This window comes from Osmerus eperlanus, chromosome 9, assembly GCF_963692335.1.
Source record: "Osmerus eperlanus chromosome 9, fOsmEpe2.1, whole genome shotgun sequence".
NCBI lineage: Eukaryota > Metazoa > Chordata > Actinopteri > Osmeriformes > Osmeridae > Osmerus > Osmerus eperlanus.
This window is the reverse complement of record NC_085026.1, coordinates 7,198,562-7,223,782: the sequence shown is the minus strand read 5'-3', so window position 1 is coordinate 7,223,782 and position 25,221 is coordinate 7,198,562. Positions and strand designations below refer to the sequence as shown.

The following is a 25,221-nucleotide window of genomic DNA, read 5'->3' as shown; positions in this document are numbered from 1 at the left end:
ACGTCCGTCTTTTAGATAATTAACATAAGTGTAGTGTAAGGATTGATGGAATCTAGTCTCACTATTTCAATATATCCCTAAACAGTTAATATGAATAGGACACCACAGAGGAAGAAGCATAAGTAGTTTAAACTAACAAATAACTGAGGGAGTACAAGAGTAGTAAATGTAATCTGATAAAAACAAGTTACCTTCAGAATCTTTAAAAAGCCTAGAATGTGACCCGGATGAGACAAATCTTGACCCGGAAGATGTTATTACGTTGTCCAGTTCTGTCAATGTGACTTACCCACCGTACTACCTAGCAGCTTTGCTTGTAAAGCATTCTTTAAAATGTTCTTAACTACAGTTAATTGTGAGTATTGATTAAACAGTGTGAAGGTGAATATTGTTTACATGTAGCAAGCTACAATAGTGTGTTGCTATGCCTCCGTCATAGGAATACTTTAAGAAATGTATTGCAATGGTTATGTAGCTAACCGGCTAGCGACTGCACAGCACAGCTTTAGTTTGGCGTACATTGTGGTTGACGAACCCAAGTCATCTTAATGTTGCTGTCATTATAGCTAAAGCCACTGTAGTGTAGTAGTGGGTCACATCTGCAGGTTTTCAATTTGATTCGCTAATGTTTGCCCAATTCAGGGCACAGATAATTGCTAGCCCGACTCGTTCAAAATAGCTATTTAGCCAGGCGGCACTTGTCCTACTATACTGTAGTTAGTTAATTAGAGTACATTATCCAGGGTTAAGTCATCAACTTAGCACTATAGTTACTATTCATGTATTTTGACATGCCTCTAATATAATTCCTGTTCTCTATCATGCACCCAAGTGGCCAAGGCGAAGTCAAAGTAAGTAACAACGTATACCTTGTTTGGCTAATGATGTACAAGTCAGCTCTAAGCGTTGCCTTGGCACCCTCTTCTGTAACTTTGATGGTTACAGTAAGTCCATAACAAAGTAACTGCCGTTGAATTTTGTTTTAGTATTATCCTTCAACATGAAAACGGACAAACTTTCATATATGGGTATTGCCTTAGTACACTCTTCTGACTGTAACTGTTCATCTGCTCTTTCTTATAAGTTGTTATGCCTCTATTAGGATTATTATATCCGAATATTGAAACGATGCCATGTTGTTGTTTAGGACACTGCTGGTGCAAATGGTGAGTGCTGCTGGAACGGGTTACTGCTTCAACACCAAGAGGAATCGTTTACGGGAAAAATTAGTACTGCGCAAACACGATCCATTTGGTAAGTGACAATGTGTTTTTCAGACATAACACATGTATTCAAGAAAAAGCCATATATATCTAACAAACATGATGTCTATGACACACCCCCTCCAAAGCAAGGTTTTGCCATACACATCTTTAAAATGTGTAACTATACCCAAGAGCCATTCTTGGTAACGTGATCGGGAATGGCATAAAATGGCATTCAATTGAATTGCAGTATTGCATATATCCTCAATTTAATCTGCTCTTTTCAACATCTACTTTGCAGTGAACAAGCATGTCCTCTTTATTGAAAAGAAGAAGATAAGGTCAATTTAATAGTGATGCATATAACCAAGGACAATTAAGATGGCACTATTTGAGCTGGCCGTGTGTTTGGCACTGTGTTTTCTAAAAATGGATCAAGCCAACCGTCATCCCTGAGCTGCGGGGATCAGTACAAAGAAGAAAAGTGACTTTGGGATACTGCAAGCTGGACAGATCATCAACTCACTGCAAATGTTACTTGTCACCAAACAAGCTGTCCTTCTTGGTATATCCCATTGCAGGTCCTGCTATGAATGTTGAATGCCAGTGCCTGTACTTGCCGCAATGTAACCATGAATTAATGTTGCAAAAGATCAAATTCAGTTTACCTTGCACTTTTAGGCTCACAGTAGTAGTTTGACTTGGTTTGCCTTCATGTTATTAAGATTAAAAACCTGTTGCAACAAAACATTTCTTCAGATCTGGACATGGGGACTGTATGAGACTGCATCCAGCCATTACAAATACATGTTTGAATATAAAATGTTGGTATTTGTTGGTAACATGATGCAAATAATAAAAGAAATACACATTTATGTGTTATGACTGCATAAATACTTCATACTGTCATGTTGTCCTCCAAGGCTGTTTTGACAATTCCCATGGCTGATGCAATATTCCAACAAGACCTGTGTAAGATGTCAACTAAATTCACGAGGCCTAAATATAAATTAGTTTGTTGATAATTGAGCACATTTCATATGATTAAATGAGACAGGATGTGATCCATTGACAAGTTCAAGACTAGGTAAATCATACACATTGTATTTTTCTACTTGCAACTTAATTACATGAAAAAAAATTATTACGCATTAATATTACTAAATGATCTGCAGTCTTTAGCACATAATCCAGATGATTGGCCAGATAGGTTCCTCTGTATCTGGCTTCAGAAAAGATCAGCTGGTAGGTCCTTCTTGGATGGATAAGAAGTCTGTGTGCCAACTGTCTGAACACTCACTCCTGCCACCTGATTGGCTCTCCTGGCCATTTCCTTCAAAGGCATTGTGGGATAGTGAGCCACGTAAAAGGCCAGGGCACCAATGAAGCTGTCTCCAGCCCCCTAGACATAAACAAAAAATATATAAGACTGATTAGTTACAATTGTATGAAAATGCACACTGTGTCAACAAATGCTGTAGATATTCAAAAATACAAATGAATTGGCGTGGAAGGGTACAGGTTTGTGAGTGGTGATCTGTCGATCCAGCTTACAAGTTGAAAACAGGGGAACAGTTCAGTGAAAACAAGTAAATGGTAAACACTTTCAAGTATTGTTGCCAGCAGTAGAGGGTGCTACGACACTTTCAGCCTTGTAACTTTTTCATACTAACCTTGAAAAGGTCCTCACTGTCTTAAATACTAGTCTGGAACTGACATGTACTGACTAAATAGAAAATGACTCATCCCATTTGAACAATAATACCCATTGAAGAACATCAGTGATTCCATCTGTTATCACGTAAAGTACTTAGACAGGGCTATTACAATGGTATAAGACGAATACCATATGTATGTACATGTATGCAAACTGGTGTTATTGTTTAATTATTAACCTGATAAATGAATAAAACCTTTACCAAATAAAATTAACTGACAGGATAATAACATACTGGTTACAGTTCAATCTCATTGGATCACACACAGACAAGTGTGATCTAGCCTACATTATAATCTAAATGTAATTGTTTTAATGTGTCAAAAAAATGTGTTTTTTTATCTTTATATACATTTCAACATGCAACATCTATTGAGCTGCCAATCCATGAGTAAAAATATGTTTTCTCTACTGCCTTTGTCAAAGATGATAGAATGTACCATCCGTGCCTAGGGGGGTAAGCTGGGATGTGGTGAGGGGGGTTCGTTAGATCACTGATGGGAAAAGGCACAGAGGAATGTGGCGATGCGGTAAGATTTAACCACACATGGCCCCCACTACTGGTTTTTACAAGCCTGACCCATTACTCACCGTTCAGCTCTGAGAGTTTGTTGCACTCTTCCTTGAGTACCTTCACCCCCAAGCGTGGTGCACCCCCCCGCTTCAAAAACAAAAAACTAAATTCCCTTCCTAACCAACAGGAAGGTGCTATGGTCAGAGGTCATTGATTGACTTCAGAAGATAGTAGGGTTACTGGAAACAAGTAAGTTCAGGGGTGAAAATTCGGACGAGCTGGGCAGATTTCCATTTCATAAAAAAAGTATTTGTGTTTATGTCTTCTGTCTGGTTGGGTTGGGCTGTAACCGTGTGGAAATATTGTGCAGTGGTGTGGTCCTCCCTCTGGCAAGTTTTGCAGATTCACAGTTTCTGGTTAAGGCAATGACTACACCCTAGTCCACACCCCAGACTACTTGGTAGGAGACGGTTGGCACCCACACTTGAGGAGACCAATGAGGTACAGTGTGGTGTGAGAAAACATTATCCCACGCTCTTTGACATGTTTGCCAGAAGATGTTTAATATGTTGTGTCTATTTGGTAAACACCACCATTCCTTTCGAATCCGTTTGTCGATCCAAGACCAGGATAGTAGACATGTTTACCCTGAATCTAAATGGTAGGTTTGGACGTTAATTGGTACACTGCTCACATTCACCATTGGACATGAAATGGTATGAATCCCATTTATATGTATTTTCCTTTGCCATAACCGCAAATAAAATGCAGCCATTTTGGTGACCAATGTTGCCACTTCCCAGTCCCTATCCCAAGTCAAAACACAGTTTTTAATAACTAACACACAACACGTCTGATCCCCTTGGTCTACACGCACTAGTGCACCCGACCAGGGAGTCACTGTCCTCTTGCGCGGCGAGAAAACAATGCCTTACTTTCTCCGAGACTGGCATGTGACAGCGCTGCATTCCCTTGCATGACGCTCACTGGAGCTGACAAGCCGCTACAGCCCTCGGTCCTGCCGCTGCCGCCCTCGACACAGTTTGGTGAAGGTTAGATGTGGAGGCCTGTCAATCAAACGACAGAAACGGTATAGCGAAAGATGAGCAGTGACGCTCGGTTGTCTCTCGTTCGCCAGACCTTGACCCCTCTCACTGTCACGCAGCTTTTCCGCTTGTTGCCTGAGACCAAAGTCTTGAAACTTTGATTTGAGGTGGCAGTCTGAAAGTTTTACTGCCATTACCAATTTGGGGTTCAAAAGGTCAAGATTTGACAGATACATTATCGCATTGAAGCTCGTTATCGTGGTGCTTTAGTCTTAAGGGTTTCCGAATCCTTAATACTCGTAAAAGACCACTTCAAAAAGACTCTCCTGGGGCTGGAGAGACACACAACCCCAATTTGACAATGTACGCATTTCCAAGATTACATTTCCATTCGAACAAAAATGTGTCCTATATCGTCAATAAAAGACCCCTTCAGAAAGAGTAATGTATCCCTCTGGTCCTTGACCAGTGATGATTCACTGTTAGAGTACGCCTCCCCTCCCCTCCCGTCCCCCATTCCAACTCCATGTTCCTGGAGAAAAAAAACACGGTTGACAGTAGGGGGTCCCCTCTTCTCCCAATAACAGTAGACCTTGAGATCGGAAGCACTTAAACTGATTACGATTCTCAAAGCCCATATGTCTTTGATCAATCTCCTTTCTATCTGCTCATAAGTTCCAATCAAGACGTTCCGCATAGCCTCCAAGCAAAATATACAGGGCGGGTGGAAGATTGGACTCGGAATTGTTATAGTGATAGTTGATATATGCCACCGGTATCCGGTGTGGCATGTGAGATTCGAGCATTTTCAAATTTAGTAACCACTGGTCAGGGTTCATGAGATGAGGAATACTGAGGGTATTCCCCAACCTACAGCTTGCTGGAAGAGGCTGGCCTGGTATGTTTCCTCTCATCTCACAGAAACTAAGGATGACGTTGATCCTCCAGACCTCCTGGAACATTGTCTGGCCCCTCCAACACAGAAGACCCCCCAAGTCCAGGAGAGGCTCAGGCCACACAAGGGGCGGAAGGAAAGGGTTGCATTGCAGGTTTGTGTGTGAGATGCTTACTCGGGTGTGTGCATGCCTGCCCATGTGTGTCTGCGTGTGTGTGTGTGTGTTCTTCAGAAACATAAAGAAGAAGATATAGCCCACAGCCTTGTATGCACAGATTTATCATCATATTCACACAAACAGGCCAAGCTGTGAGGCCTGTATTCAATGTGAGACCCAGTGGAGACATGGGGGACATACAGTAGGGGAGACATAGAGCAGAGATAGTCTAAGCATTTGGGAGACTAAATGAAGGAAGAGTTTGATACGTTTTTTTTAGCTTCTGATACTACTTTTGCTTCGACCCTAGTTTCGACATGCACTTATTTTCCCGCCATGTGAAAAATAGCTGGTAAATAAAATTAGCTTGAATAATCCAGTTGTACAAATAGTTTAAAGTTGAGGAAATGTTACTGCTTTGTCACAGAAACAATATGTTAAATTAATTCAACAAAGATATGAAGAACCTTCCCAAAAGTGTGTAGTCCATTATTCAACATTTCCTTGTAAAGTTCACTACAAAAAACACAAATCCTACTATTGACTTGACTGTGTATCTATCTACACACATTACAAATCTATTTCTGACACCAGTGAACAGTGTTCATTTACCAATGTGAGCCTATTCAAAATAGAACTATTTCTTCCTATGGCATCTACACACAATGGAAGCATTAACGCTTCTGGTCAAGAGACTGAACAAGGGCCAAAATGGCAAGTGACTCACAGTGCTAATATTACCCAGGCCTCGTCAGCCAGCCTTCACCCTCAGTCCACCTGGTGATCATGCTAAACCAAAACCAGCCTACATGTTTACATTTAGTCATTTAGCAGACACTCTTATCCAGAGCGACTTACAGTAAGTACAGGGACTCCCCCCGAGGCAAGTAGGGTGAAGTGCCTTGCCCAATGACACAACGTCATTTTGCACGGCCAGGTATCGAACCAGCAACCTTCTGATTAATTGCCAAATTCCCTAACCGCTCAGCCATCTGACCCCCCACTCACTCCAGGCTAACTAAAAGTGCCAGCCAAATCTAGGTATTTGCCATTCATCTGCAATATTTACAGCAATAATGCAGCTGAGATCAAATTACATTGACAAAGTGGCATTAATGAACATCAGGAAGATCAAATTGCACCTCGATAGACAGTTTACTAACTAACTAAGATTAAAGGGGAAAACATCTGTCTAGCCGTCGACACAACAATCTGGTCTGTTTTTCTTCCCCTCCACCAGTAAATGGGGTAAAGGGGGGGGGGGGGCTGCGCTGGGGTGAAACACTGGTTTACTGGAAGAGGGATTAGGACATCCAAATGAGTTGAGCGCTCCAGAATTTATGGGGCTATCAAAGTAAAGGAGGAGGGTGGGTGGAGAGGAGCGCTGCCAAAGCACCAGGCCCGACCGCATCATGGCTGCCCTGAGTTCTGCTGACTCGTGCACGGCTGAGAGTTGAGTCACTGGAGGGAGGCGGGTGTGGGGAGATTCCCACAGGGCTAGAGAGTCTGATTGAGTTTGAATGTGCAGTAGAAGGATTGTGTGTGCAGGGCATGGGAGGGGGGGGGGAGGGTCAAACACGAACAAGTAGGTCTGAAAGTGTTGAGTTCCTTTTGCCACTGATAAAGGCTCACTGGAATATGCACACATTGGAACAGCGAAATACTTTAGCTAGAGGAGGCTGTGCAGTGCACATGTAGCTCCTCAATCATTAAAAAAACACTTACTGATTTGTGAGATACACTTGTGAGATTACTCACAAGCTAAAGCGGTGTGTGTCAACAGCAGTGCAGCAGTCTTTCCTTTCAATTGAAATTGAAAGTCTGAAATTGAAAGTCTGTCATGAAAGACTTTAAGGAGTTGAAAGAAAATGTACAGTTGGACTGTAAAATCTGAAAAAAAAAGAATATGTATTTCGTTTATTTTTACTTTTAGGTGACCTGTTGTTGATCTTTTGGGTTAAACCATGGTTATTTGTTTTCAGAGGAAGTTTGGAAGCAGCCCAATTCTTACTAACCGTCATCAGTCCGTCAGTGTGGTATGTGTATGTAGAATAAACAGGATGTGAATGTTATGTTGAGGAAGTAAATCTCCCGCAGGTACAGTACCTAACTTGATACCACACGCAGTCCTACTGTCACCTTGAAGTTGTTGTTTCACAGGAATTCTTAGCAAAAGATTCGAGTAAATTAGCAATGAGAAAGCATTATGTGTGTTACCGTTGCACCATGGGGCATACAATGGAATTCTGTGTTAATAAATAACACTGCTGTTAGCAACACTTCCAATCCCCCTCTACAATTACATGAACTTGTGTGCGCGCACACACACACACACACTCTCTTTAGTACAAGTTGTATTAGCGATTTTCTCTGGTGACGTCTGTGTTACACACCAAAAAGCCCACAAACTTTCAGACAGGAAATGACGTTGTCACACTGAGGCTACTGTGACGACAAAGAAGCCACATTTTTTAGTGAATTGAGTCAACCACCCCATAACCAAGATTTGATGTCGGAGGTTCTGTGTTCTCCATAACTGCCAAATGGTTAGCCCCAAGCAGCAATAATTGGGCTAGGGGCAAATTTAAACCATTAATTTGAGTCTATAGAGAATATTCTTCTTAAAAATCTGTCAACTTTACTGAGAACCCAGTATGCACTTTTTATCATACTAGATTTTAGTTTTTTTTTTGTCATGTGGATTTTTCATTAATTGAATAATCAACCATCATGCCTTACTGCTACTCAATTAAGATTAATGACTAATATTCACATTAGTCACATTTTGTTATTTCACTAAGTGGGATTATAAACACTATTTCCGATGGCAACAAAACTTATTTTGGTCCAAGTTGTATATGATCAACATAAATGACTCAATTATTCATAAACACGCGTGGGTCAACCCCAAAATACTGAATAAATTCAACTTTGAACGAGAACATGAACCCATATTTTCCACAGATCGATGTTGGACATTCTCACCGTGGTGTCCACCGCCGTGACCGCTGTGGTGGGAACATGGTGCGCTGGGCTGGAGGGCTCCTGTGCCGCCAGCACCACGCAGCCCTGGGGACCCAGGGTGATGATGGCAGCTCCGCAGCCCCGCTTCAGGAGCTCTCTGCCCGTCCGGCCCGCCTCCTCTACGCTCGTCACAGACCAACCCATCAGGAGCTCTGCCTTGGGAGGGAAGGTGTTGGGTCAAACAGGTGGCAGCTTAGGTGCCAGGTCGAGAACAGACCCATGGACTATTATATATCATGGTATCATATCGAACATATCGTACCATATATTGTACCATATCACATTATTTGATACAATACTGGCTATTGTATCATCTATTATATCATGTGATATAGCAAACTGTATGATGTGTATATTATAGTACCGGTATAGTATCATATTATACTATCATTATTTAATTAGGTGTTTTTAGTTTGTATCATATCCACATATCCCTAACACTCATGCTTATTAGAACGAGAGGAGTGGGATAAGAGGAACACGGGTGGCTAGAGGCACACAGCAGCTTGTGTCCACCTGGATCGTTCGGGTTTCATTCCACCACTCCAAGTCAGGCGGGAAAATACTGTACTACAGACCACCTAAGGTAAAGCGAACCTCACTGAGGCAAACACCTCTGGACAGCCTATTAGGCTGACAGTTATAGGGGTGTGAGATGGACATGCCCCAAATGTCCAGCTTGTGTGAGGTCCACAACGGACATCAAAGATCATTCCCAATCCTTAGAAAACATTTCAACGTGCCATGTGGGCCATGGATCAAAGAACGGCTGCACTTTGTCATCCTTAATCTCCCTCGGGGTATAATATGGTACTGTGAGACCACACACAAACACCCACCCTCCCACCTATTCACTTGTACGAGACTTGGACCCACTCACACACGGTGGGTGTCTTCGTGAAGTCTCAACACCTGCCCTGTACGTGCGCCAACCGGCCTCTCATGGTAAGGTCAGGGTATCTCTCTGACAAGGACTCTAAACGGGGGGGATTAGCCCTTCTTCCTCTACCTTCTCTATGTCTTTTAGATAAACGATGGCCTGACACTTCAAGAACACCCGGCGGGTATATTAGTGTGCTTTTATAAACCCGGAGCACCTTCCCTGTTTCTGGTCGGCTGCCAAATGAGAAAGCTGTCTTCTTACTCATCTGCCCGGGCACAGAGGATCAATCTGGCTCTGTGTACTTTGGTGAATCATCTTACCGCCTCGGCTGAAAGACGAGCAGACACGAGAGAGGATGAAAGCATGCGGAGAAATGTGAGAAAGAGAGAGATGGAGCATGTGTGAGGGCGAAAAGGACCGAGACGGTGTGTCGTACAACAAGCGTGTGACTGTGTGTCCGTGTGCGTACAGCACAGTGTGTGTCCGTACGCGCGCGCGTGTGTGGAAGGAAAGAAAAACTGTTCGGCTCTGTCGCCAGAACTCTCGCTTTCATGTTCCCCCACCTGGATACGGGGCCTCTGCACTAAAATCCACATCAAAGTGCCTCCGAAAGGTTTGAGGATGAACACGCCTCCACCTCAGAGAGGTGAATGAGTCACTCGCCATGCACATCTGCCCTGTTGTCGCAGTTTTTTTCTTCTTCTCCCAAACTATGTTTCCCATCAATCCCTGCCCTCGTCAGTCATCAGTCATTTTTGACAGCCAAGGTGTGAAGCCTAAAGGTGACTCCGTAAACTCCTTTACCGTAAAAAGGAAGGTGGTGTTGTTTTCCCCCATGCCAGAAGGGTTACACAGTACTTCTGAGGTTGCACTGCTGTGTGTTATTGATGTGCGGGGAGTCATGATCCTAGAGATGCAATCGCCTAGTTATACTCCTTGTGTGTGTGTCTGAGAGTGTGCTGTTAGTTTGCTGTGTGGGTTTGTGTGCGTGGGGGTGGTGTTTGTGTGTATGAAAAGTCTCTGTTTTTTAACCGTGGGTTTTGGTGTTTGCTAGCCCTGAGGCAGAGAGGTGGTTTAAGAACCATCCCTTATAGAAGTTGACCTTTGAACCCGAGTTAAGATTACCAGAAAGATACATCATCATCATCACACTGTCCATACATCTATAGAACCTGTGAATGTTTGTGTCTGTAAGACAGTGTGTGGGTGTGTGTCAGAATGTGGAAATGAGAGTGTTTGTTGAGGTAAAGGTGGGAGTGTTGTATGCTCCCGGATAATGTGCGTGTTTACAGTAAACCGTGTGTACGTGTCTCTGTCAATATTACCAGTGACTCTGTGAGAGACCTTGGGTGTCTGTTCTCTGATGTGTATTTTTTCTAGTGTGTCAAGCGTACATCTAATTCATTTACATTTAGTCATTTAGCAGATGCTCTTATCCAGAGCGACTTACAGTAAGTACAGATACATTCTCCCTGAGGCAAGTAGGGTGAAGTGCCTTGCCCAAGGACACAACGTCATTTGGCATTGCCGGGAATCGAACCAACAACCTTCTGATTAATAGTCCAACCCCCTAATAATGTGTCCCCACATGCGTGTGTAAGGTGTCAATGTCTCACCTCTGACTCATTACAGCAGAATATATCAGAAGCTCTGTAGAAGTCTGGGTCCAGGGCTGCTATGGCTGGTGCCGGATTAAATATGGTTCTGACTGCAAAAAAATCCAAATACATTTCAATAAGGTACACAAGTATCTTAACACATGGAAAAAAATCTTTGCAATATGTGGGGTTTATGTTAACATTTAATAAATATGTGTGCATTTAATCAGTACCTTACAAAGAAACATAAATAAATGTGGCTGCAAAGAAGACACCCCTACTGTAAAACAATCCCAGCATAGCTTGAACAACATACTATGCAATAACTGCTCTGATAACACAGACTCGCCACCCATTACGCCATACTTTCATGAGATGGACTCGAATCATTTCACCAGCTACTACAGTATCCCAGGCCTGTATTACCCTTGATTGGCCTTTCAGGGGTAACAAAGGCTTTCTAATGGCTTGCTCTCTTTCGAGCTCTCCAAGCTTAAGTGCTGTAACAAGCCTATTAAAAGATCAAATGAAACGAAAAAAAACAAATATATATATATATATATATATGAGTGGGGAAAAAGGGAAGCTGCCCTCTTACGTGTGCTTTGTCAGGGAGCCACTTCTCACCTCTCCGTTCTCTCTCTCAGGGCGAGACTGCGCGTGTGTGAGATGTATTGTTCTGTGGAAGGCGTAACCTCCATTCTTCGTAAAGTAAGCGATGGCGTGGGTGAGCGGTGACCCTTTCTTTTGTGGAAGGCGCAACCTTATCCCGTGTGTGTAAAGGGCGTGAACGTGTGTGCGAGCTGTAACCCTCAGTGAGCGTAAAGAACAATCATCCGTCGTCAACCCTCACGACATCTTCATGAGGTTCGCTCGTGTATTTGACAGTTTACAGGTCTCTGCACCTCTGAGGGTTGGCCTGGTCGGCCCTGTGCAGAGAAACGTTCTCAGAACTACCATGCGGTGTTCTTCTCTTTCATTGGCTCCTGGAATTGTCTTTGAGCTCCACCTGGCCTACGGGAACTTAAAGCTGCACTTCAAAGCAGTACATTACTACCTTTGGTACCTGCGAAAATGTTGCGATTGTTGTGGCATTTGACACCCTGTCTTGCAAGAGAGTGCACCTCCAATTTGAGTAAATATTGCTCTTCAAATATGAGGCTGTTTCTGTTACAGTATTTCATACTCGACAATGAAATGTTGTATTTGAGATCTTATTGTTGTAGTTGTAGTTGAGGTGGTTATTGTAACACTGCCTGGTGGCTGAGAAGTTTTGGACTGTGCCTGGTAAAATACAAACTGTTCCTTTAACCACCAAAATGCTGTTAGAATGTTGATAGAACGATGCACTTTCTATTTGCAGTATTTGTATGTTGCCTTGAATAAAAGCACCTGCTAAATCAATCAAATGCAATGTCAAATGTGGATCATAATGTGATAATGTAATATGACGGCATTTGTCTTTCATTTAACATACTTTTTTTTATCCAAAGCGGCACACAAATAGTGCATCTAGTACAACAGATAATAAGGGGCAAGAAGTAGAGTGATGCCTGAGTGTCTTCTCAATCTAAGACTTTTTGTGTGTCAGCGACAAAAAAACACGATTCTTCAGGATTTGAGGTTGTGTTTGCGTTTGCTTTTGGCTGTGTGTGTGTGTGTGTGTGTGTGTGTGTGTGCAGGGGAGAGCAGCTGCGTGGGTTTGCGCAGGGTTGTGACCACCTGGCGTTCCGAGGTGAACGCTGGCCCTCGATCGATGTAAAAGTGGAAACAGCACGTCATACAGACACATGTCATACACGCCGAACCTTGTGAAGCCAGGTCAGGACACGACAGTCTGGAAATGGATCACGACCAGCCTTTTGGATTTCCAAGGGAGAGTATTTATCCGAAACGGAAGCCTCTTTCTTGTGCTCCTTTCAGCTACTCTCTCTTCTCTTTCATATCCTGCTTCAATTCTCTCTCTTTCTCTCTCTGTCTCCTTCTGTACAAGGAGACAGGAAGTGGAGAGACCCACAGTTCAGCTATTTATATTAACTACCACCCCAACAGACTTCTGGGATGGCCACTCAGGAACAACACAGGTGCACTTCAGGGGAGCAGCTCTGATTGCAACCTCATCCTCTCAGAAAGTATTTTTGCTGACTGTAAAATATTTAGAGGCTTTGAGCTTAATAGTCAATAACTTAAAGACAGTGATGAACAGATTGAATGAAGAGTGAATATATCAATTTTACTTTGTGGCATGAGTTAGACATATTAGACATATTAGAATATCAAAGAATATATATTTTCCACATATTGTCTCAAATACTGAAGTGTATGAGGTGAAATCTTACAAAAATACCCAGCACAAATGTATTTTCTATTGTTATTACAAAATAGAAGTGATATACTTTCTTTTATATACTTTTAACTTAGAATCTACCAACTTGCCAATCACGTCACTTTCTGAGGGCAGGAACCTGGTGAGGAGCAGAACGGTAAAGAACACAAGTTGTTTGTGAACTTCCTATCAAGCTGAGTTGGATGACAAGAGACTGTCAACAGGGGAAAAAGTATTGATTAAAATGTTCCCTCGATACAACTTGGCTAAACCCACAGCCAATATAAAGATGCTTCTCCATTTCTCTTCCTGTCTCTCTGGCATGCATGCAGCATCAACCAAAGAGGATGCCCCACCATCCAAGGTGCAAGCACAGTGATACCCTCTCCTCCTCTTCCTCACCCTCATTTCCCCTCTGACATCTAGGCTTCCAACCACCATCTGTGGTGTGAATGGAGTCAGTTGAGGGTGTCTGAGGTTCTTAATGAGCGAGGACAGCCTTGAGCCTACTCTGAATGTGGAACACTGATATTAGGGACGCTGAACGACCCAAACCAAAACAAACCTAATAAGAGAAAATATGAATGTGAAAGTCTAGGTTTTTGACAGATTTGTAATGGAATGAGTGGCATGTGTGTCGGATCAACGGAAGTACTGAAATATGTGTCTGTTTTCTGGACAGGCTTTCACTAATTTTTTGCTGGATCCAGCTGTTTACACACACACACAGGCACACACACACACACAAATACACGATGCAGTAGTATGGGTAGAGTCATGTCTGGAATGTCTCATGACTGGGTATTTGCTCCATTGGGTCATGTAAAGTAACTCACGATGATGTTGACCCACTGAAATGTTCTCACACCGCAGCAGTATGTCAGTAGCCAGGACTATATACTGTATTTCCGCAATGTTCTGGATGAGAAATTGAATGGAACGAATAAGATAAACACATAATGACGTAGGGACATGGAAATGCAAGAAAAGCACAGCGAGAAAGAAAAACATAAGTCATCAAAGAGTCATACACTCATACACACACACACACACACTTGCAAAGGCATATACACTGATGAGTCATTTGAGAGTAAAACTAAAGAGACTTTGACAGGCTCTAATTGCACTTGGTGATAAATATCAAAGCTGCCTATTTAACAGAAAGGGAGAAAGAAAGTTGAAAGTAAGAACACGATAAACTTATAGAGAAAGCTAGTCAAGAGTTTATCTACAGTTTCAGTTCTCAACCTAGCCTGTCAGTCAGATATCTGCCTGTCTGATATATATATGCCTATCTGTGCTAATACCAGCGCCTGTTTAGAGATTACACACTATACACTTGTGTGTGCACTGGATAAGGACTCGCCTGATTTGGACCCATTTTACACTTGTTATCTTGTTGAACTATATCAAAAGATCTTCCATTTTATGTAACATTCTAGTTTCAATTTTGGAGAAAAAGAGTCATCTTGACTGATTTGCGTTCCGTTTGTGTAAAACCCAAGCAGGCGTGCTTGTTCACCTCACCTTGTGCCCTGGTAACGTCATTAGCTCACTAGCCAAACCATTAGCACCCCGTCTCTTCCTGGAGGGAGTTTGGAGTGTCGGGCTGGTGCCGTCGCATCACAGAACGCAGTTGGTCTTCGCGAAACGCTTCACCATGCCACCTTTCAGAGCACCCCGATGGCGCGGCAAAGGCGTAATTCACAGACACGCTATAGGGGACGGCGATGTGCAAGTGGGTGCGAGGCAAGGGGACCATCTGGTTAGCCCACGTGTGGGCGAGACCCCATTATGGCGCCCGGGATGCTTTGGGGAGGGTTTATCAGGCCAACGTCAATCCCTGTTCTTTCCAGGACTGAGTGTCCCCTGACATCTTTGAGGCGATGCGGTGCTTTCTAAGAATAGATGTGTCATTAGCGATGCTTAACTAGGTGGCCCCGGTGGCTCCACTGGGAGGGACTGGAGTATGGGTCTTAAATGGCCATTTGTTTACCTGAAGCTACGAGTAGTCCTCGGAGATAGCAGCTGACTTAACAAAGTGTTTAATGTGTGTTGTGCTGTGAAGCTGACCTGTAGAGTGCTTATTTAGTTTGTCTGCTTTTCTTTCTTGTGACTAAATCTTGTAAAAGCTAACAAAGCAAATCAACATTTTGATGAAAAAAAATATTATTTATATGGAGTATATAGACTCAAGTCTAAGTAAATTACTACACCAGCCCCTTCTGTAACCCCTACCACTGAACTACAACAACCTTTTTAGAGAAAAATGCCTGAAGTTAAGCTGAATGCAAGCCTACAATTCTAATAACAACAACAATGGGCCGGTTGCCGATGATCCTAACTTCTCAAACAAGCACACTAGCCGGTAACAGACGGACGCAGATGCACCGATATAAGACAGACAGCAGACGGTCAGATGAGCAGACCGACAAGCATTCAGAGTTCCACTGACCGTTGTTCTCCTGCGCCATCCGAAGCGCCCGCAGCGAGGTGCCGGGGCTGATCTCCAGCTGGCACACAAGCACCTTGGCACGGCGGATGGCCGGCAGAGCCTGCTGCAGCTCCTCGCTCCCCAGCACCAGGTTGGCACCAGCCACGATCACGATGGCGTTCTGACCTGCAACGACGCGGCAAAGCGAAGGATGTGACGCACAAATCCAGGGGGATATTTCTGATCTTTAGACACACAAGGTGAATCGACACATCTATATATTCATCTATCCATGTTTTGTTTAATCTTGTGTATGGTGTATTTTTCCAGGTTTTCCATATATAAAAAAGAAATATATTGTCATTTTTCTAGCCCGGTTTCAAGGATGTTCCATCGGATGGATATTTGTCTGACCAACGGAGCAATAAAAAATTATATTTGATACATAGCCAAAAGCAGAAAATAAGTGACAAGTTTGCTGCTTATAACAAAAATCACTAAACATTCTCATCTGGAAGAGCGCCTGAGCTAATCGATGTCTCAGTGCTTCCTTCAATATCAAATCCTGACGGGTTTCAAGTTTTTGGAGTCAGTTGCTGATTGGCTCCAGCTCTGCCTCTGCTACTTCACAATAACTGTTATATTTTTATATATATATTGTAAATAAATATGTATTTTTGTAAGTGATGAAAGGGAGGATGGACAGTAACACTATTTCAATCAGTGAATAATTGACGGTTATTCATATGAAATTCCTATGTTTCAGTCATTCACTATTCCTATGTTTTTAATTTCAGCAGAAATGAATACCTTGTCGAAAAACTATTAAGGCTGATAATGGCCTGGACTGGTGGCCCGGAACATACTGCAAAGGCTTTATCTTTGCTTCTGATCTCAATCATTGCAGATGACATCCACCACCGATGCACGCTGGAGTACCGCAACTCTTACAGTACCTCAAAAGGACTTCCTTTGTTGGCCATTATAAAAGAGAGTGGACACCACACGCACGCATTCATGCCCGAGTCCCACACACACATCAAACACCATGTTACATCACCAGGTTCTATTTCCAGAGCGGTAGAAATGAAGAGTCTCTCTGTTAATTTTACACTCTGTGGGAAGTCTAAGATTGTAGTAGAGTGCCTCCATGCTGATCCCTTCTGCCATCTGAGGCACTTAACAGTCAAGTTTGTGTGTATGTGTGCGTAGGTGCACCACGGTGCCAGTGTGCAGAGCCAAGTATATGTGTGTGTACCATAAGTCTACTGTAAATGATGTGTGTGTGTCATCCAAGTGAGCTTTTAAATCCTCAGCAGGCATGGCCCCTGGCCTGGGTTTACCTGCGTCGTTGACCATGATGGAGGCAGCTCCGGTGGCTGCTACAGAAGTCTGCCCAACAAACTCTGGAAGGAGAAATACAGGGAGGAGGAGGAGGAGGAGGAGGAGGAGGAGGAGGAGGAGGAGGAGGAGGAGGAGGAAGAGGGGGGGGGGCAGAGAGTGAGGTCATTGGAGTCACCACATTTAACAAACAGCATTTTACTTATTTGATCAAACCATTTTTTTTTTTATGCTGAAATCCTACCTGTGATCTAATGCGATGTAAAAACCTTCACTGTAAGACCCTCACATTAGATGGTTTTGAGCAAATGGACTTTCTTCATTTTCCTATCTTACCTGTGTGTATGCCATTGTCCTTGAAATTCTGGAGGTAGTTATCGCCAAAGAAGTCTTTTCCCACCTTGGGAAAGATACAACAGTAAATGAGCATCAAACTAAGAAGAGACACGAGTGAGGTCAAACTAGCTTATCGACAACTTTTCATGTGCAGTCAACAGAATCCACAATTGGCTTGTATTTTTTTCCCCCCGCTGGCATACTGGCATAGTGCCGCCTCAATCACTCGTACACGCACACAAAAACATGCACACCCACACACACACGCGCAAACACACATAAACACGGTCAAAGCGCCAAGCCTTCAAGACATGATGACCCAGCTCTGACGCCTCCTCATGTCCACCTTTCCCTCCATATTTCCCCCCCCCCCATCCCCTCATCCCTCCATCCCCTCATCCCTCCATTCGCTCCGGGATGTCCACATCTAAAACTTGTTCCGGGTGCGAGAGGGGTCCCCATTCCCCCTTAGGCTTCATGCTACGATCCTTTTTCTCCAAAACTTTTGCCAAATACGGGTACCCTACCCGCCTAGGATGTACAAAAGCACAACTGGTGTCAACTTGGCCCCATTGTCTTTGAAGTGTGGCCTTCATATTGGTTGTTTTCAAAAGAGCCTGGGAGTCTATTTTGGGTTCCCCATGCCCAGAGAGCTCCTCCCGGACTTTGCAGTTATCGATCGGGTTCTTTATTCTGACAGAGGTGGGTCTCCTGTACTTTGGTGAAAGTTTGCCCCGCGCTTGCTGATTGGAGACGAAGGTTAGATAATATGGGAATACGTGCGTTTGAATGGGAGGGGTGCGTAGGTGTAGGTATGCATGTGTTCCCACTATTACAGTGCAGATCAAGAGAGATCGAGGGCTAAAACATCGATTGATGAGGAGGAGAGAAGTGTTCCCGTTTGTCAGGTGAACAAGTGCACTTTGTAAAAAAGGAGAGCTTTGCTGGTAGGCTGACATGGAGAGTCAATAGACACCTCACAGGAGGCGACTAAAAAGGTTGGTTGGGTGGAAATGTGCAAGAATGTACATAGACCGAAGAAAACACCAACGTCCCACATTATTCAGTACGTACACAGGCAACAGGTCGGCACACAAAATGGATAGTAAGACAACGGTAGACAGACAGACACTAAGACAGATCAAATAACACCTTTTTTCGGGTTGACGTTTCTCACCGATGTCATTTCAACAGTCTGAAGCGTTGTGTACCTTGGTGGTATGTCGTACCTTACAAACCATGGCGGTTTTGGCTCCCAGTCTGGCTGCCTGTATACACTGGTTGGCCCCTTTGCCTCCAAAACCGATGAAGAATTTGTGGCCATGGATGGTCTCGCCTTCCTTGGGCAACCGTGTAGCCTGGCTGAAAGAAAAAAGAAAAACCACATGCTCAAACACATACACACACACAGGTCAACTTTAATTTTGACGCGCTACTGATACTATTGTGCTACAGATTATATTGCTTCGCCGACTCAACCATACAGTGTTCAGCAGTTGCTAGGTTGTTTAGCAACCCCTAATTGTGATACCGTTAGCGTTACTGGATAGTTTAATGTTCATTGACAGTTAAGCATCTATGAGAGTTGCCTCAGTAAGGTGCAAACACATACATTTAGTCATTTAGCAGACGCTCTTATCCAGAGCAACTTACAGTAAGTACAGGGACATTCCCCCCCGAGGCAAGTAGGGTGAAGTGCCTTGCCCAAGGACAAAACGTAATTTGGCACGGCCGGGAATCGAACTGGCAACCTTCAGATTACTAGCCTGCTTCCCTAACCGCTCAGCCACCTGACTCCCCCCACACACGCACATACACACATTCCCAGCCATTTACAAGCAATATTCTCAGAGCTAGAAAGGTCATATAATGTCATTCACCCAAATCAGCTTCAAACACATTAGACAATGTCTAAGTGACTAAAGGTTGGGCAATGGCACGCCCTCCACCTCAGGGCTGTCAGGGCACGAGCCAGTGACATCAGACAGATCTGTCTGGCTATTTATTTCTCCAATCACAGACAGTCCCAGTGAGTAACAGCAGACCCAGACGACTCAAGTGTTAAGCTATGATTTGGCTCTGTTCCAACACTTCTCCGGGTCAGAGGGTATGTCAGTGGCAAAATCTGGTCATAAACGTGTATTGTCCTGCCCCTGCTGTTATTGACCTCTAAGCATGTGCGACTTAGATGTGTGTGGGTATGTGTGTGTGGTGGGTGAGACTAAAATACAGTAAGTCTGGAGGAAAAACAGTCCGTAGCCCTTCCCCAACTCCAGCTGCCTGGATGTTGACAGGGGAGATTGGAGGTTGTTTTGGAAGAACCTAGAGGACCCAGAGGAAGGCAGCTGAGCTGGCATTCCTTCTTTGTAAGATAACGTGTGTAGGAGACAAACAGGGGGGAAAAAACGACATGCTACTTTCAAAAATCAGTAAGTAATTCCCATATAGATGTCCCTGATAACTGACTGAACAGAGCCAAATAATAATGAAAATATAAAATACGTATGCGTTTTCTCCTTCAATATTAATGCTGAGAATCCTTCTACCCCTTTTCACACACACACTGAAATGGACCACGGTATCAAAAGTACATAACAGTTAGATTAATATATTAAAAACACTAATTTCCATGGAACTACATAGCCAGCCCTATAGTAAATTGTTTTTGATATCTTGGGATTAGTATGTAATTAAATGGTGTAAAATTAAAGCTGGTTAACAAACGGCATCTATAGAGGTGGTTACATTTCCGGGAGTTTGCCTCCAGCGTGGGTGGACAGGTATGAGGTCTGGGGGAAAGGTACTGATGAGTGGCGCGATGACACACATTACCCAGACACTCAACAGCTGTTCCCGCGTGTGCTACATCCTAGACCCGTGACTTATCAGTACACAGGTTCAGGAAAGAACACATATCAATAAAGAAATAATAAGACAGAATACAGAAAACATGAAGCAATAGTTGATCTATGGATGGTGATGAACACAAACACACAATAAAGCACTGATAAGTCCCACAGTCTTCTGACTGACAGTTAGGTTCAACACCCCTCTTCCTCCTTGGAGAGAGGACACTATTGCCATTGTCTGTTTGCGAGACCGAACCAGACAGCTACGTGCTAAAACCTCAACCACTGAGCGTGTGCAGACTTTTGTTTTCTCTCACGTAATCCAAAAGGCCACAACAGGTGTTTGGTGACGTCTTGTTTCAAGACGATTTGTTTTGAGGCCATATTGTCTTGGCATCGGTTAGACTGCTGAGTAATGCAGGAAGGCTATAGGGACAGCTAGGGAGCCCAAAATCCAAAGATAGACTCACACAGGAAAGCAAAAACACAATCTTTTTCCATTAAGACTGACATAGTATGAATGGAAGCTGAGCTAACCTGACCAAACAAATCAACCAGGATTAGATAGTTACTGCCACATTCCAATCGCTATGGCATACGTGGGGGTCGTGCTAATGTTGCCGACTGTCAACTATTTCCTTATAGGGCTAATTACGTGTTTAAGCCAGAATCTTATCATAAAGGTTAAAGGCTTAATATAGGGAAGGATAGGAACACCTTATATGGGCATACTGAGTCATGGCTGGATGGGTGGAGAAGGAGATCTTTGTTGATTGGTCACTTTATTGGTGTGATTGTATAGTCTTCAGCAAATGGCTACATTCTCGCACAACTACTAATCCATAAGGACACGTTAATATGGGGTAAACGAACAAGTGTAGGTATTTGCCCTGATTATAACTATATAGCTAAATCAGGCCGTAACCAAGGGTTTGCCTGAGTTGGCCTTTGGTGTATGAGCCCAATGTTTCAACTCATGTCATCCAGACTTACAACTAACCTGGTCCCTGGTACTTGAAATGGGTTGTGAACCTTGATCACCATAAGGTTTAAGACTTAATCCAGAAAAGATTGTCTGTGCACGTTCCAAGTTTTAAAGAGGTTCCCTTCTTAAAGGTATAGGAGATATACAGACCACTAATGAAGTGAAGCTAACTCATTGGAGGCGGTGTTCAGCGGGGTTCAGCGACTTTATGCAATACAAATGTTTCAGCGTGCTATCAGAAACTTGAGCAGCAAAATGTATGCATTGCGGAGCAGTAGGGGGCACTAGTTGGCTTTGGCAACAGCTTAGTGACAGGCCATGATGCAGAAGGGAAAAGGGAACGAGAGAAAACAAGAAATGGAGAGAAATGGAGAGTCGGGATGAGTGGATGGGACAGGCACAGCACTACCCCAACATCGACACATCTTTTTTTATTTGCTTATTTATTCATTTTTGGAGACAACTGGATTTTCTGACATCAAAGCCATGCATATAAATGTGTTGAGTGGAAATGAATTTTAAGTATCCTCTCTCACTCTCCCACCCAACCTTAGACTCCCCCCCCCCCCCTCAAGCAAAACAGTTCCTGTCACCATCACATCATCGTAGCGCTTAACTGATGCTGCTCCAGCCTTCAAAGCGCAAACTCAATTTCTAATGACTAAACACGTTTATCAATGTGTTCAAAGTTGATCAGGCTCAACCAAAAGGTCGCAAACAGAACTGATGGATACGAAGAAAGAATGAGAAAGTTTCTTTCTGAGACTCTTTCTGAATTGAGTAATAAAATCAACATTCCAATAACATCTACCATTGGCTTGCAGTTTTTGACGATAAACTTTAGAAAAACCTGATAAGAAAAAAAAAAATGTTGTGAAACCCAGAGGTCAATCCAGGGTGACAAATGTTGTTTCGAAATGAGCTCTGCAATGTTTGGCGCTCAGACACTCCCAAAATTCACTTGAGCTGATGAAGTACCGTTTGTGGTAAAGACTCAACCAGTTTGAGGCATTTGCATCATCCACAGTTTGCTCACTATGAATCAAACTGGATCATTGGCTCATGTTGGCTATTTCAACCCTTTGAGAATTGTCTCGTAAGGATTATGGAGGAACACTGATGTCATATCCACCTCCTGGGTCAATGATCAGATCGATGGACCCTATGGATGGACCTATGGAACTGTATACACAGCCTCAGTTCAGATGATTTCCTCAGGTCCTGACCATATGTGATAGTGTTTGTGTTGATAACTCAATGTGGGAAATGGTAGTCATCTTCCTTACTTTCTTTGCAAAACTATGTTAAAAAGACAGCTCCCCTTAGAATATAAAGGATTATTAGGAATAATTCCAGTCATTAGTCTACCTAGATCCTAAATTGACAGTGGAAATGTAAATGGATGTCCTGCTCTTTGCAATGGTTTCCTTTCCTCCTCCAAGTATATACACACAACAAAATGTACACAACATAACCCATGGCTTGAATGTTTTAAGTTAAATGCATTTGGTGTGCACTGATACCTGTATGACAAGAGTCATGCCTTTATTTCCCTCACCTCCATGTGATAATCAACCATCCTGACCAATCGTATTAATAGCCTAGTTGGGGTGAGTAAAGCAAGGCAGTTCCCTTATCCGTCTTTCCATAATGTGTCTCAGAATCCATTTTAAGACATTTGAAAACACCCACACATTATTTCCATGGGCTGAAACGTCAAAACTGCCATGACAACTGGACAAATATAACCCTGACATGTTGCACAGAGAGTGTTTAGCCAACCCACCCCCTACAAAAAACAGGTCAGAGACACATGGTTACCAGCACTGAAAATATAATTGTGACTCCAACACAATGTGTATAGTTGTTAACCACTATCTTCTTCTTGAGAGAACCAAATATAGACGAACATGTTGTCTGCATTTGACCGAAACCTAGTTGTGCCTAAACCTGGGACATGACTCGCCTAACAAATAAAAACAACAAGCAGTTTCTAGGAACTAAGAAAATACTAAGAAGATACTGTAGAATATACCACAGTAGCAGAAACTAGGGTATTTAACAAGGTCTGTAATATAATATAATGTAATGTATGCTTTGGTAAATAAAACAAGTGCTGAGCTCACTCACCTGACAAGGTCAGTCATACAAGATCCCACCACCACAACATCAAAAGCCTCTTCTGTCATTACCTAATGGCCAAAGACACAGACAGGGCAATGTGGTTACTTCATGAACGTGTCGTTTTACGGATAATTATGTCTGATGCCAATAAGCAGTATGTTACACAAAAGTTAAACATTTCCCCTGTGTTTAGTGTTAAGAAATTGACAATGTTGACATATTTGGGGAGACATTTACATGGAATGAAAGCAAATGGCTTTATAAAAAAACACAGCTATAATCATGGTATACAGTATCAGACCATCACCTGGGGGCATTCAATTTAAAGGCTGCCTAGCTTACCGTAAATACACAACAGCGCAGTAAAGAAACTCAAATTATTGTCAGCTGTAACATTACGTGAACCAATAAGAACGAGATAAAAATAGTGCTTTCATAGCTAGCCCAATTGGATGAATGCCAATTTGAACAGTGTGATTATTTCAATGCAATACCACGTGACTGAGTAAAGCCTTGCAAGAGCTTTAATTAATTAAATCCTTGGTGTGTATAAGTTAATGCTAGTGTGCTAATCTCTTCAAATCTCCTGCTAGGCAATGGAGAACGCTTGGAAAGCTTGGCCGCTGGCTGTAGGACAGCTCAATTCTCCCACATCTCTGCAGTATGTTGTCTTCACTTTCCAACTAGATATCCTTCCCCCACTTTACCCGTACTGCAGTAGATTAAAATTAGATCCTCCTTGTCCGACCACTCAGAGAAGGACTGAAAAGATGGGGGGAAAAGGACTCTTGGAATTTGACTCTCCTGACAAAATGTGTAGCCAAGTCTTTGACCACCCCATGTTGCTGGTTGGCTACTAAAAAGTATAACAGCATGGTTTCATGGAGAGTAGTTCAATTATTCTAGCACAGTGTGCAGTCAATGAATGTGTTATTTTATATTTTCTTCACAGTAAATGAGCCAAGGCCAATCAGTCTGAGGTAAATACAAACAAAACAATTCATTGTATCTGAGTATGTGAAATTTGCTCTTATCCAGAGCGGATACTTGTACAGTGTACAGCAAGATATTTGACAGCTTTCACTAATTAAGCTAGACTGAGCTGTCCCTCTAGAGAGGACAACATTATGAGAGAATTGTACAAGCACCTCCTTTTGATAGAAACAACTGAGTTAAATGACAAGATTTAAAAGGCAGGATAGTTAGCTGGTTTGTATCAAGAAGTGCTATACACTATTACTTAGAAATTTCATTGGCAGAGTAAGTTAAAATTGAAGTAGAGAGAAAAAATGAAAACAAATCAGCCTGAATCGGGAGACTGCACACACAAAACACAGAGCTTTGTCAGCATGCCAATCAGAAACTGACAGGTTACAGTCTGTAGGATTAAACCATTTCAGAAAGATAGCAGTATATAGCTGACTGTGTGACCGATACCTCGCTAGAAGCAGAACTCTTACATGAGAATATATGTTAAAAAATGCCATAAATTGTCAAACTAAAAAGGCAGGCTACGTCGATTTCAAGATAGAAAAGTGACTGACCATGCATTGATTAGCCTATACCTATAGTGTGATCCAGTGTTCGAATAAACCAAAAATACCCTGCAGAGGATATACTTTTAAAACATGACTCGTGCATCCGTGCAAAGAAACGTACTTTAAACCTATTAGTTGATCTACACAGATTTCCGTATTAGTCTAGATTCTTCTTAAACAATGGCTTTGACATTTAGCCCATGAGCTAAAGTTTAGTTGGCAAAGTCCATATTCTGCTTGGACGCTGAG

The 25,221-nt window shown here is 42.8% G+C and overlaps 3 protein-coding genes across 4 annotated transcripts in view; 1 reads left to right on the top strand and 2 right to left on the bottom strand.

Moving 5' to 3' along the window:
* nrxn3a (neurexin 3a) overlaps positions 1-25,221 on the bottom strand; it is a 532,817-nt gene that overhangs the window by 72,467 nt on the left and 435,129 nt on the right.
* mrpl33 (mitochondrial ribosomal protein L33) lies at positions 224-2,080 on the top strand. The gene is made up of 4 exons (XM_062469048.1): positions 224-355; positions 833-851; positions 1,148-1,254; positions 1,507-2,080. The coding sequence occupies exons 1-4, from the start codon at positions 334-336 to the stop codon at positions 1,554-1,556; spliced, it is 198 nt and encodes a 65-aa protein (XP_062325032.1). The 5' UTR covers positions 224-333; the 3' UTR covers positions 1,557-2,080.
* Positions 1,497-25,221, bottom strand: rbks (ribokinase). Of its 2 annotated transcripts, none has more exons than XM_062469047.1 (9): positions 25,094-25,221; positions 23,441-23,502; positions 18,706-18,838; positions 17,477-17,540; positions 17,143-17,205; positions 15,821-15,985; positions 11,058-11,149; positions 8,520-8,714; positions 1,497-2,607 (listed from the first exon to the last, which is right to left on the bottom strand). In XM_062469047.1, exons 2-9 carry the CDS (start codon positions 23,497-23,499, stop codon positions 2,434-2,436), a joined length of 945 nt encoding a protein of 314 aa, XP_062325031.1. In that variant the 5' UTR covers positions 23,500-23,502; positions 25,094-25,221; the 3' UTR covers positions 1,497-2,433. The 2 variants fall into 2 exon arrangements, with proteins under 2 accessions (XP_062325031.1, XP_062325029.1); XM_062469045.1 differs by having other exon boundaries at positions 24,979-25,100.